Raw genomic sequence first — 14847 nt, 5'->3', positions numbered from 1 at the left:
CTTCATCAAATGATCAGAAGAAATCCAAAATAAGAAGGTAACTTGACATTGTCACCCAATAGAATTTCCCAAATCTCCGCATAGAGGACCTACAATAGATTTTCCCTCAGGTATGACCTTCCTGATGTTCAAACTAGAGTAACAAAGACATGCATTTTGACAACAATAATAATGTAAGCTTTTCTAGCTACTTCAGTGAGCAGTCGCTCATGAGCAATAACATCACATGTTTCATAGCCTAGTCCCATACAAAAAGTACATACGATACAACAAAGCAACACAAAAGTATCAAAACACTGCATTCAAGATCACACAACCTTCATAAATCAAGTTGCCGCTGAATCTCCCAGAGCGTCTCCGCCGACCGCCTGAGGTGTACACTCTCCTCCTCAGTAAGCTCCACATTCGCAACTCCGATAATTCCCTTCCGTCCAAGTTGAGCAGGGAGACTTAAAAACACCTCCTTATCATCCGGAATCCCGTAAAATCCCTTGGCAAGGAGAGAAACCGGGTGGATACGACGTTGGTCACGGAGGAGCGTCCGAGCGAGGTTGGCGACGGAGTACCCGATGGCCCATGACGTGTAACCCTTCAGCCGAATGACCTCGTAGGCGCTCCCAACAACGGCCTTGCGTATGCGCTCTAGGGCTTCTTCTTCATATTTGATCTGGCTGTTCTTGAGGGAGCTTAGGACGGGCACTCCCCCAACGGTGATGCTTGACCAGAGAGCTACTGAGCTGTCGCCGTGTTCACCCACCATATGTGCCTGGTTGTCAGTTTTTACATGGTGCTTAGCATTGAGAAATGTTTTGCTTGAAATAAAATAAGGTGTGAAATTTAGTCGGACAGGTGATGCAATATGCGGTTGGACAACTTTCTGTAAGCTTCAACTAGTGATGGCGAAGAACGGATGAGGGAGGAAACTCTTTGAATTATCTTGTGTTATTGTGCCTTGAATTGGGATGATCGATAAATGGTAAGATTAATAGACATGTAATTTTTAATTGCAATCTGTAGTTATGCTACTAATGCAACTGCAACTAGAGCTGCCACGTGGCATCCATATAGCACCATATTATTCCACCAAAATTTCCATCCATAAATAAATATTTTGACCAAAACATTTATGTACAAAAATATCCATAGTAAAATTCCTTTAATCTACCTATTTTAGATAAAAACTTATGGGTGGAAACAAAAAGGGAAAAACAAATTTTCAGTTTAAATATTACCTAAGATTATTCTCTATCAAAAAAAGGGTATTCTAGCAGGTGCCCTTGGGCGCCTATTAATTTAGATTAGATTTCCTATATATGAATAATCCCTCAAGTAGTGCTAATTTGCAATTAAGAATCAAATATCGATTAATTCTACCATTTATTAACCATTCCAAATCAAGCACCAAATTTTTTTCTCTCTCTCTCACTTCCCTCCAGATGATATTTCACCTTCAAAGTAATAAAAGAACAAAACTCAATTTATTTTAAGTTTTATTGAAAACAGAGTTAAATTAAAGAGGTGTTATCTATCAAAAAAGAAGAGCTCAATTCCACCATACCTTCAAGGTAACTATTTTATTATCTATCAAAAAAGAAGAGCTCATTTTGTGTTTGGTAATCGAGGTGTTTGTTTTTGTTGTGTTTTTTAGAAAAACACCATGTCATGGTGTTTTTTTTTCAAACATGTTCTGAAAACACCATTTATAGTTATTATTTATAAAGCGGCAGCGACCGACGTGCGGTTGGCGCGGCGAACGGCCAAACGGGCGGACAGGCGGACGCATGGCCAGTGACGGGTAAGGACACCGAGTGGCGAAGGTGGCGAGCAAGCGGCGGGCGGGCGGCAGGTGGCCGAGCAGCGCGGGCGGGCGCAGGTGGCCGAGCGAACGGGCCCTGGCGGGCGGCGATGGTGGTCGGCCGACAGGCGGCGTGCGACGACGACCACGTGGCCGACACGGCGGCGCGGCTGACGAGTGGAGGCGTTCGGGCGACTGTGCGGGGTGCCGGCGACAGTTTGGTGCTGGGAACAGGCAGCCTAGGCCGGCGCCGGACGATGGGCGGTCGTCGTCGGTGGCGAGCGATGACGGCGATGGCGCGACGACGGGTCGGGCCCGGTAGCGAACGACTGCGGCCGGACGATGAGGCGGTGCGTCTGAACGGGCGAACGCAAAATTTACCAGATGGCGCAACGGCGGCCGAGAAATGACTTGCGGAAAACCGGGCAGCAAGGCGGGCGGACGACCGATAGAGGAAAAAACGAAGGCGGGCAGGCGGAGGGCGGATGGGCGGCGGCGGCGGTGGCGAGCAGCCGGCCCAGCGACGAATGGAGAGGACCAGCGGCCTGGCCTGCTAGAGCTGCGGCTACAAGGCGACGGGACCGAAAAGCGTGGTGGCCGGCGGCGACGCTTTATATGAAAAAACAAAATCTCTAAACAACTTTTTGATATTTTGAGAAAAGTGTTTATTTTTTGAATTTTGTAAATGGTCAAGTCAAAAAAAAACGCTTCGGTTGCCAAACGCGCTTTATTGTTTTTGTTGAAAACAAAAACAGAAACGGCAAAAACGTCACGGTTGCCAAACGCTCAGTAATTCTTATGTTTGTTTATTGATAAGTTCAAAAATATAAATACATATTTGACTTATATCTTTCATTTTGTCAAACTTTATGTATTCGAAAAATTGTCAAACTTTAAGTCAAATGAAAACATTCTATGCATTTGATCAAATATTAAAACAATACATTTGTTATTGATTTTGCAAAGCTGAATTTTTCAAATATAAGTCAAATGAAAAAAATTCTTATCCAAGTTTGAATTATCATGTGTTTTTTCTTATTGATCATAATAAAGAGCTCGTGATGGCGGAGAAGGATGAGGAAGGAAACTCTTTGAATTATCTTGTGTTATTGTGTCTTGAATTGGGATGATCCATAAATGGCAGGATTAAGAGACATGTAATTCTTAATTGCAATCAAGCACTAATTGAGATTGTCCATAAGTAGCTAAACTAATTCAAATTAACGGGTGCCCAAGGACACCCGTTAGAAAAACCCAATAAAGAAATCTTTCAAATGAGATTTAGAGACATATCTTTCTAGTTAATCACAACTAATAAATCATACGGAGAAGAAAAAAAAGGAAAAATTTGATGTTTTATTTAATACTTAAACAAATATCTTCACACAGTTGTTAATTTTTGTTAGAATTTTTACAACAATATCTTTAAAATGGGATTTCCAATACAGGTGGGATTTTTAAAAATGTATAAAATATTAAAAGAGAGAGAATAGTACAACTAATATAAATCTAAAATCTGTCAAAAGGGGAGATATCTTTACTCTAGTTAAAATCAAGAACTAATATTTTCCGTACAGAGGTATTGTCACTACCTAAAAACCCCATGGAGGGGAAAAAATTAAAACCAAAATTTTGCGAAAAACCATTAAAGGAAAAAAGAAAAACTAAAATTCTATTAATAATAAATAACATTCAGTGAAAAAATGATTATTTTAAAACTAAAATAGCTGTTAGAAAGCATGTGAAGAAAAAAAAGAAAAATCAAAAATAAAAAAAAAATCTCTCTCAAAGATATAGTTTTGTCAAAATCAATAAAATCTCTCTCATCGTCATAATCAAAACTGAATTAACAACAAAAATCTAGTATCTTTTCACAACTGAATTAAGTTGTCATCTACATCTTGGGCGCTTTTCTTTTATTCTAACACCGAAATTGCTATGTCTAAACTACTGTTGAGGGGACGACACATGTTTCGACAAGCTAACTTAAGAATTTTGGGACTCAAGACGAAAGTTAAAAACTAGCTCAACTGGGGCCTCATGAGTGTCGTCTCCTCGTAATGCACTTTGAGTCTCAAGACGAAAAGCATCCTCGCCCAAGTTTTCTCTCAAAAGCCCAAGACGAAAGGCATCCTCACTCGGACTCTCTCAAAGGATCAAGACGAAAAGGCGCCTCCACTCGGACCAAATGACGCATCTTAAACCATAGGGAAACCTACCTGCTTTGTCTTCTCCAACGATGTCAGCTAGTCACTGTCGCATTAAATGCACAGTCATAACCGTCATTACTCCCCCGTCGAAATAATAATAACTCCTAGGACCACGCCAGCACCTAAGCCAATCTGTCGCCACCATATTAAATGCAAGAATGACTCGGGCCACCAACTGCCGATGCGTGTAAAGTGTCGGCTGACTAAGCCCACTACATAGACCCGACCAAAGTTACATGAATACCCTTTTTTGGCTTACCATAAATATGCAGATTGTCTTCTGCATGAACATACACTAATCTCTATGGCAAAAAACCCTACAAACTACTTATTTCATACAGTTTTCTCCTTAAGATCATCACTAACTTGATTGTCGGAGGAACCACCAAAAAACCCAATTCCGGCCCTCTAACGTTCTACATTTGTGCATGCATCTTCTTCTGCTCATAGGGATAAGCCATCAAAAATGATTGAGGGATCCTAAGCTCACCCAAATCCACCCTAACCCACATAATATCGTTTCTGACATAAACAATATAGTTTTTTCTAAGATCATTACTAACTTGATCATCGGAAGAATCGCTGAAGAACCCAACTCCGACCATCTAACATTCCACATCTGTGTAGGAATCTTCTTCTGCTCAGAGTGATCAGCCATCAAAGAAAAGATTGGGGGACCCTAAGCTCTTCCAAATCCACTCTAACCCTCGTAATTATGTATCTGACGAAAATAGAATATGTAACTCATTTGCCAATGCACTTAGCTATAAAGTAAGATTTAACCAATAGGAAGGAACTAAAACTAAGCATGATGCAACCAGAAATGAACTATGTGCAGCAGAGGCAATAAACTGGAAGAAATAGAAAGCTTGACCCTAATAAACCATAACAAAGAGGTCTAAAATCACAACAATTTACAAACAAGGTACCCGCGCGAAGCCTACTACATCTTTAAAAAGTTCGGACATTTCAAATCTAACTTTACACAAGAAGAATAGCAAGAGAATAAAGGAGGCTATTAGCCAAGAAGTATCAACAAGAGAGAATTTTTCGATATGACGGAATACAACACTGTGATGACGGACATCAACAGTTGGTGGATCGACTCTAGTGTGACTAGGCATATCATAAAAGACAAGAATGGAGTCACAAAGTTCACCAAGTTGAAAAAAGGAGAACATAGGATCTATATGGAAAACAATACCTATCTCGACATAGAAGATATTGATTCGTATAGATTGGATCTTGGGGACAATGTTCTTGTCCTCAAAGAAGTGTTCTACGCCCCAGGAATTTGACGCAATATAATCTATGTTCCTAGCTTGATGAAGAAAGACTGGAAATTAGGTTCTACAATAACATTGTTTCTATAGAAAAAAAAAAAGTCCATGCTCTGGGAAACTATGTACCCGAACAAGAATTGAGTATCCTTCTAGTAGTTTGCAGTAATTCTGGTAATGAAAACTCTAATTTGAACTACTTTTCCTGTTATATTTTTGAGTCTGAATTGTGAAATTTTAGACTAGGACATGTTAGTATTTTAAAAATAAATTAGATTACCAGAACGAACTCACTATCTAGACTATTTAATGTTTAATTAGCATCATTGTCTAAGTAGTAAAATACCTAGGCCACCTTTTATTAGCAGATAAAGAACCAATAAACTTTTAGAATTGATACACTTGAATATTTATAGTCTCAAGTGTTAGAACTTATGTTATAATGAATATTTTATTACTTCCATAGATGATTATTCTAGGTTCACACATGTCTATATTATCCCTAGAAAATTACGAAGATTTTGAATACTTTAAGAGATACAAAACAAAAGTTAAAAACCAACTTGGAAGGAATATCAAAATATGAGACTTAATAAAAGTGAGGAATATAACTCTAAAGAATTTGAGAGTTATTATATTTAGCATGAAACTAAAAAGCATACAACAATGTTGTATACACTATAAATGGTGCAAATAAAAGAAAGAATAGAATATTGCTTAATATAGTTAGATACAGCTGAAAGAAAGAAGAAAACATTGCTTAATATAGTTAGATACAGCTGAAAGAAAGAAGAAAACATTGCTTAATATAGTTTGTTGAAAGAAAGAATAGAACAACGATGTATACGCCATAACAAAATGGTAGTAAACCACATCTAAGTCATCTCAAAAAATATGGATGTAAAGCTCATGTTCTTTTTCCATATCAACTTAGAGGGGTTAGAGTCTAGAACATTGAAGTGTAAATTTATAGGGTATTTAGAAAAATTAAAAGATTATAAGTTCTACAATAAAGAAAAAGGAGTTATTGAAAGCAGAGATGTTACGTTTCTATAGAATTTAAATGAAGGGGAACAATATCAAGAGGAAACAGAAGTGTAGTTGGTGATAACTATTATAGTGATGTTCCCATTAATGATTCTAATATTGTGAATGAACCTAACCTTGAAAAATAATAAAATACCTATGGAAAATGAAAAAACTCAACACATAGGTATTTTTGGTAAATGGCCTAGAACACAACCTGCATGGATGAATGATTACTATTAAATTCATGTAAACCATCTTATTTCTCAGTAGATATAAATATAGGACAAGATCTCTTAAAATTTTCTAATGTGATGAAATCATATGAATCAGATTTATAGCTAGAAGCCATAAAAGAATAACTTGATTCTATAGAAAAATAAGGTTTGGGAGCTAAGAGATCTACTAGAGAATAGGAAAGCTATAGGATGCAAATATGTACTTAAAAAGAAATACCGTGTTAATGGGTCTATTGATAAATTCAAAGCAAGGTTAGTTACTAAGGGTTACAACCAAAAGACAGAAATAGGCTTTAAGAAGACCTATTCTCCTATAACTAAAATTTGAATATATAAGAATTGTTTTGGCTATTGTTGCATATCCAGGTTTGGGGTTATCTCAAATTAATGTTGAAATAGTATTCATCAACGGGGAGTTGAAGAAAGTGATATATATATATGCAACAATGAAGGTTTTTAGCTGAAAGGACAACAATATAAAGTTTATAAATTAGTGAAATCTATGTATGGATTAAAACAATCGTCTAGACAATAGTATCTCAAGTATCATGATGCAATCGTCAAACTAAGATTGTTTTAGATAATTTTGTTTATGTCTTGAAAGGTGAGAGCAAGTTTACTATATTGTCCTTATATGTGGATGATATATTGCTTACTAGAAACAACATAAAAATGTTGAAAAAAAACTAAGTTAGATCTCAGTGAAAAGTTTGAGATGAAAGACATGAGAGATGCATCATATATTCTTAGAATTCAAATAATTTGAAGTCCTCAGTTACTCTGATGCTGATTTTAGAGGTGACAAAGATGATAAAAAATCTATTTTAGGATATACTTGTTACCCGTTGGAGGAGGAGCTATTCCATGAAGTAGCAAGAAATAAGTTATGTTGCTAGATGCACACAGAAAGCAAAATATGTAGCTTGCAATATAACAACTATATATGTTGTCTAAATAAGACGGGTTTTTATTAACCTAGCTCCCAATTTATAAGAAGGACCTATTGAAATTTATTGTGATAATCAGGTAGTGATTAGTCTAATCAATAGTGGAGTGAATAGTTTTAAAGGAAAACACATGGAGATCTTGTATCACTACATTCAAGATATTGTAGAAAAAAGGTAGAAGTAAAAGTAACTTACATCCCTCCTGCAGATATGAATGACGATTCTTTGATAAAGGGAATGCCAGTAGAATATTTTACCAAACACGTGAGTTTGATGGGATTGAGGAATGAATAAGTCAAACTAAATTTCATGACTAATGAAATAAGAAATACCCATCATGGACAGTGGGAGTAAGAAGAAAACATCTAATCTCACGGATAATCGAGGAATATCATTTGGTTAATTTGACCCACTAGGAGATGTTGGAATAATGTGACCAAATTAACTCATGTGCAAATGAGCAAATGATGGACATTAATGTCTATTAAGAGAGAACCAATGACTCCTAATGTGATATTTATATAAGATTGTTAATGGCCATTATTTGCATTAATGGGTCAATTAATTTGGATTAGATTGAAGCAAATTGGGGGTGGAAGTAATTGGGAGAAGAAGGCCACTATAAATTGAATGTTGATTTACGAATAGAATATATAGCAACAAGAAAAAAATCCCTTTCCACCAGAGCCCTAAGAACAACCCCAATCTCTTCTCTTCCATAAAATAAGCACGTGTTACCACTCTTAATTACTCGAGTTTCAAAAAACCGCCTTTATATGTTACTTTGCTAACATATAACCACCCCTACATATTTCCATCCAAATTTTCTATTAATATTAAACTCTAAACCTAATTTTTCCATTAATATTAAATCTATAATCCATGTCACAAAAAGACTTCTAAGTTAGGGTCTATTCACTAGACTGTTTTTAATCACCCAAGTTTCAAATTACCACCCTTAGCTATATCTCCCTTAGTTGTAATTAAGATGATTTAATTAAAACGATACTACAAGGAGATGAGGACAATGAAATGATTGCAGTTAAGGATGGTATATTGAAACATGGTTGTAATTAAAATAGTTGTAATATGTAATCAAGATGATACTAATTAAAAGGAGGCAAGAACAAAAAAGTCTCCCTTGGCTGTAATTAAGATGATACTGCAAGGAGATGGGGACCAGTGTTCTAAAAGTTCCCTAGTGTTGAAGTTAGTTATCGAATAGGGAGTTTAGTTAGGGATTAATGTTGGGTTAGGGTCCTCAAGCTTCTTTCAGATATCCGGTTCTGGAGCCTGATGTTCTCTCATGTACATAAAAAGCTCGTGAGAGGTCGGAGTTGGGTTCTCTAATTGTTCCATCGACGATCAAGTTAGTGTATGAACTTGAGTGGAAAATAGAAAGTGAAGAAGCGAAATTGAAAGTTGTATAAGAAGTTATCTCATGTAGTGCAGCTCCCTTTTATAATAAGTCGGAAGGGCATGAAGGTAACTGTAGCAGAGTCCAGGCAAGCAGCTGACTCGACAGGTGTTTTTACAGGTGCCAGCCACTAGGGGTGAACATAGTTCGGTTCAAACTGAACAAACAGACTAAACCGGATGAAATTTAACAGTTCGGTTTGGTTTTTATTAGAGTTCGGTTCGGGTTGAAGTTCTTTCAACCCGAACCGACTGAACCGACCGAATTGTATTACCCATTCTAATTACTATTTACATACGATTCAACCCGACCTATTATAGTTTATATAGAGTTACTTCTTTGCAGCTTAATATAATTTTCTCTCACGCAACCTGATAGAGATAAAATACCGCAACAATAGTGTTCTCTCCAATTCTAGGGCTTTTCATTATCTTTAGTTCTCTATCACTCTCTATTACGTATTCGCTTCTTCTACTTTTGACCAACCCACTTTGGAGGTAAGAAACTTAAACCATAATGTTAATTCTAACATTTTTCTGATATTTCTCCTCAATTGATATATTTTTGGATTAGACTTCTCTTTGGATCAGACTTATAATTTTATAGAAACAATACCCAACATCCAAGTTATTATATATTTTTTATTTACTTTGTTTATCAGATTGAGATCACTTTAATTTTTTATGTAAGTTTTCTCTAAAAAAATTATGTAATATTTGGTAGGAATAAGATTTTGATTTCTACATCTAATATTCAATAGTATTTAATAGTTTATGAATTTTAATAAATTGAAGTGTAAGAGACTTCTTTCTGGGTCAACAGATTAGATGTGAAATTAAATTTGGACATAACATTTGTACCTAAGTAAAAACTAAACAAACCAACCCGAACCGAACCGAACCAATTTGAATCGGTTCACTTTGGTTTTGAATGATAGGCAGTTCGGTTTGGTTTGGCCAAATTTGGCCAAAAACCGAACCGACCGACCGATTGCACAGCCCTATCAGCCACAGACAAGGATGAGTCATCCAAGCAATTATTGTGAGGGTGACAGCAGCTACTTGGCGTTAGCTAGGTCCGATGAGTCATGAAGACTATGTGAGCTAGAGCAATGATGACTCTGACAGTGTATTTAAGGCGATTATTAGTTGGTTTCCGACAGGGAGTTCGAGGACATACCGCCTCTCTAGTTGTCTGACTGAAGGCCAATAAACACCACTTTTTTAGTCTGTTACGTAGGTTGTCGACTAAAATAGCGGGTCGAGTGTGGAGTCTTGAGGGCTTGACCTGGAGAATAGGTCGACAAGTATCGCATTTTGAGTCGGTCACGTAGGTTGTCAGCTTATGGAGTCGGCCGCAGGAACAACTTGAGTTGTTGGGTGCAGGAGTAATCTGATTAAGTGTGAAGTGGGATACGCGTCAGCTTCCCAGCAGAGATAAACACTTGGTTATTTTATAGCCAATAACACCTAAACAGACACCTAGGTTTCCGCCTAAGTGTTAGTGGGCCTCTGACCACCTTGGCCGGAGTAGGCGATCTAGGTGGCAGTTCTGCCTAGGCAGGCTCGGCAGGTGTGCTGGCTTAGGCGGGATGCCTACGGCTAGGCGATCCACTTAGGCGGGGCGCGTATGGCTTTTTTTTTTTTAAAAAAGAAGAACAATTTTTTCTTAGAAGCCCAACCCAAACCCATTTCAAAAGGCAAACCCGAACCCATAAACCCAAACGTGACCCACTGTCTCCTCTCAATGAACTCTCATAGTTGTCGTCACTACCACTCTCCATCTTGATGTCCGCACTCCTCGCTCTAAACAAGCCGCCGCAGCTGCTCTCTCTCTCAACGGCTCAACCTCCTCTTCTCTTCGAGGTAAAAATTTACACTATTGTTTTAATTTATTCACTGTTTTAATGTATTATAATTATTTAATTTAAAAAAGGCAAACGCCTAGGCATCCATCTAGGTGTCTAGGTGCTTACTCGAATGTCTAGTCTGCCTACTGCTTTCTATAACATTGATGCGGAAAATGAAAATTATTGCGATTGAGAGTATTTTGATGTAGAACATGTTTTCATTGACTTTTTGAATTGATTGGACCATCATAAATCCAATAGCTCGGGTCGGGTGCCTACAGGAGCAATATGATTTCAGAATGTCATAACAATTGATCCATGAGGAGTTACTGGACGATCGATCCTAATTTATAGAGCTTATTTAGAGCTCTACAGCATATTTGATAAACTAGCGTTCATTGCACTCCAGTTTTGACCCCAAATTCCATCTCTAGCAGGAGTTACGGGACTCCAAAGATTTTGGGTGTGTTTTTTTTATTGATATTAATTTAGTTCTTTTTTCTATTTTTACATCCTTTCCAGTTGTAATAAACCCTACCTGTAAAAGGGTTATCGAGTTCCAAGTTTTGACTATTATTATAATAATATTAGATTTTTCTCCTGTTTTTGGCGGATTCCATGTTTATGTCTAGAGGATTCTAGGACTTATCTCGGGTTTGAAATGATAAATCATTTTTCATATTTTTCTCTGCATCAATTTTGAACTTGGTTGCAATTAAGATGATTGTAATTAAAATGATACTAAAGGGAGGAGAGGACAATGAAGATGATTGTCATTAAGGGTGGTACGTAGGGGTGTTAACGGAGCGGATACGGCTCGGATATGGCACTTACCATATCCATATCCGTTTACCCATCTCGGATACGGATATGGATATGGATATACATCGGTAAGAAAAATTCATATCCATATCCGCCAAAATCGGATACGGCTACGGATATAGATGCGGATATATAAACGGATATGCATGCGGATACAAAAAGGATATGAGAAAACTGGATAATATTCAGAAAAATATAGTTATGTGATACAAAAAGAGTTCGTTAATATGTTCATTATGATTGAAAAGCTAAGATTAGACATCTTAATCATCAAAATTAACCACAAATCCATAATCTAAGAATCAAAACTATCATAAGAGTATTACCAATATGTATTCAAATTTTTTCGAATACGGATACGGATATTTCACTACAAAACCATATCCGCAACCATATCCTAACGGTAATAGATTTGAGTAACCATATTCGTATCTTAACGGATACGGTTACAGATATTTCCTCGGATACGGATACAGTTTGACACCCCTAGTGGTACGTTAAAACTTAGGTAATTAAGAGTCGTTCCAAGAAATATACCCAAACTTAGAGGTGGTTTCCTAAAATAGAATCTTGAACTTTAGGATGGTTCCCCACAAAGGTGGTTATATGTCGATGGAATGATATATAGGAGTGATTGAACTTTCTTGAAACTCGAGTACTTAATGTTGGTAACTTGAAATATGGCCTAACTTAGGGGTGGCTCTTTGTAAAGTCCTCTTTCTTTTATTTTAACAATTTAAACAAGGACAAATTTTTGAAAACAACCGTTTTGCAAAATTAATAAGCAAAATCGACCTTCTCATAAAAAAAACAGTAAAATCGACCTTTTTTATCTCAACAGGGTCGATTTTGCCACGGGCAATTTATTTCAAACCAAATGGACGGGACTAGTAGTCCCGTCCATTTGGTATATACACCAACCACCTCCCCACCCGTGAGCCCCTTCCCCTCAAACAGATCTCCCCACCCGTGAGCCCCTCCCCTCAAAATATCGCCCCCCCTCCTCCTCCGATCTCATAGCCCCCTCCCCTCTTTCCTCCCCTCAAACAACACAAGTTGTTATCACCCGGTGTGTCGTCCGGCGAGCGCGAGGTCCGAGATTTTCTCGACAAGTGCTTGAAGAGGAGGTCGGAGGAGCGGTGGACGGCGGAGGAGCTGCTCCGGCACCCGTTTCTTGAGGCGGAGACTGCACCGGAGCTTTCGCCAAGGTGTGTTCTTGATTGGGTCAGCTCAGAATTTGACAACGACGACGACGATGAGGAGGAGGAGGAGGAGGAGGTTGATGATGATTTGACGAGACTGGCGATGGAGAGGATAAGGGTGTTGGCTGGGGACAGTGAAGGATGGGAATTGGTGAGAGCAAGAACAGAGGAAGCTCTGATTTCAATTCCGGCTGCAGTAGTGAATGCAAATCCAGTGTTTTTCTTACTTTGGCTTTGCAGTTGTATAGATTTGGTGAATTAGGATTTTTGATTTTCAAGTTTTTTGTTTCCATGGTAGTTTCGTGGCTGTTTGAGGGGGAGAGGTCGAGGTGGGTGACGGAGGAGAAGGAGGTGGTTGGGAGACGAGGATTTGGCACGAAATGGACGGGACTACTAGTCCCGCCCATCTGGTTTGAAAAAAATCATCTGCAGCAAGATCGACCCTATTGAAATAAAAGAGGTCGATTTTGCAGTTTTTTTTATGAGGAGGTCGATTTTGCTCATTAATTTTGCAAAACGGTTGTTTTCAAAAATTTGTCCTTTAAACAAACATCAGAGTCTAGTCAGGCTTTCTTTCTAATTTGGATAATAATCATTGCTTAGTTGATAATACTTTCTAAACAATAATTACCTATTATCTAAAATGATTATGATTAGTTCTAAATAAAAGTATCAGAATCACTCTACTTTTATACTTAGATAGAAAGAATCAATAATACTCGATAAATAATAAACGATAATTATCCACAAAGTATTCTATTATTTGCTTCTATATCTATCAATGATCTACATAGAATAGCATCTTAACCTATGTTGAATCTTAGAAGTTCCACCATGTATATTTATGGGAGCAAATCAACCAGACCTCGCTACTAAAAACTAATAGCTAGTGCCCAAGGTTTAAAGAGTTTCGCTGAGGGACTAATCCCCTTCCCATCTATGATCTAATCCAAATTTAACAGGCATCCTTTGAAAATCCGTCACGTGCAGACCATAGCCCACCACGTGCTCTGTTCTCTACTTTTTGCCCATAGAGAGTCAGACGCACAAAGGGCACCCATCATCTCTGCTTCAACGTGTGTATTAATTAATCAAACTGATTTAATTAATGAATAATCTCAACAAACCCACAAAACAAAATCTAAAGGAAAGGGGGGGATAAAAAAAAGCAATTACCTGCACATCTTGGGCATTGACCTCCAGGTGATCCGCCAGCAAAAACCTGAACCTCGACGAATCCAGATTAGTACCCGATCCAATAACCCGACCCGCTGGAAAACCGGACAACTTCCACGTGACGTACGTCAGCACGTCCACTGGATTCGACACCACCAAGATCGTGGACGCCGGTGATTGTTTCGCGAGCTCGGGCACGATCTTCTTAAACATGGCAACGTTCCTCTGCACCAGATCCAGCCTGAGAGTAATAAAAAGAAAAAAGTCAAAAAACTATAAAAAAATTGCATGTCGATCGATATCGACCTATTTCAAAATATTAGCAACTTATACAAAGTGTATCCCCTATACTCGTTTAATAAGTTGATCTACAGTAGTATGCAGTTGCGAGTAAACTACCTGGACTCGCCGGCGATCTGGCGGGCGCCAGCAGTGATGATGCAGAGGTGGGACCCAGCAGTGACGGAGTAATCGACGGACGACGAGATCCGGGTTCCGGGGAGGAAAGCGGCGGCGTGCTGGAGGTCGAGCATCTCGCCGCGGAGCTTGTCGCGGAGTTGGCGTCGGCAGGGAGGCGAGAGCTGCGTCGCAGAGGTCGGGGAAAAAAGGAGAAGAGGATCGGTCTGGGCGATGGCCATGCGCGACGTTGCGACGCCGACGACGGAGAATCTTGGACGCGGGAGAAGGGAGAGGGAGGGAGGAGGGAGGCGGTCGTTTATCGGACGGAAGAAGAAGGAGTGGGAGACTCGGACGGGCTAGGCCGCAGTATGTGACAGTGACGACGTTTCTTCTATGAGTGTGTTTTTTTTTTTTCCTTCCTTCTCCGATCAATTTATTTTATTTTATTTTATTTGGGTCGTTTGTGTGGTTTTAAAGTCGCGGGG

General features: G+C 38.6%; 1 protein-coding gene across 1 annotated transcript; it reads right to left on the bottom strand.

Annotated features, from left to right (window-relative positions):
• LOC109835758 (L-lactate dehydrogenase A) lies at positions 211-14601 on the bottom strand. Its single transcript, XM_020403772.1, has 3 exons — positions 14363-14601; positions 13964-14204; positions 211-766 (listed from the first exon to the last, which is right to left on the bottom strand). The coding sequence occupies exons 1-3, from the start codon at positions 14599-14601 to the stop codon at positions 320-322; spliced, it is 927 nt and encodes a 308-aa protein (XP_020259361.1). The 3' UTR covers positions 211-319.

Source organism: Asparagus officinalis, chromosome 1 (assembly GCF_001876935.1).
Source record: "Asparagus officinalis chromosome 1, Aspof.V1, whole genome shotgun sequence".
Taxonomy (NCBI): Eukaryota; Viridiplantae; Streptophyta; class Magnoliopsida; order Asparagales; family Asparagaceae; genus Asparagus; species Asparagus officinalis.
Note: the sequence above shows the minus strand (reverse complement) of the source record. Positions and strands in the feature narration are given on the sequence as shown.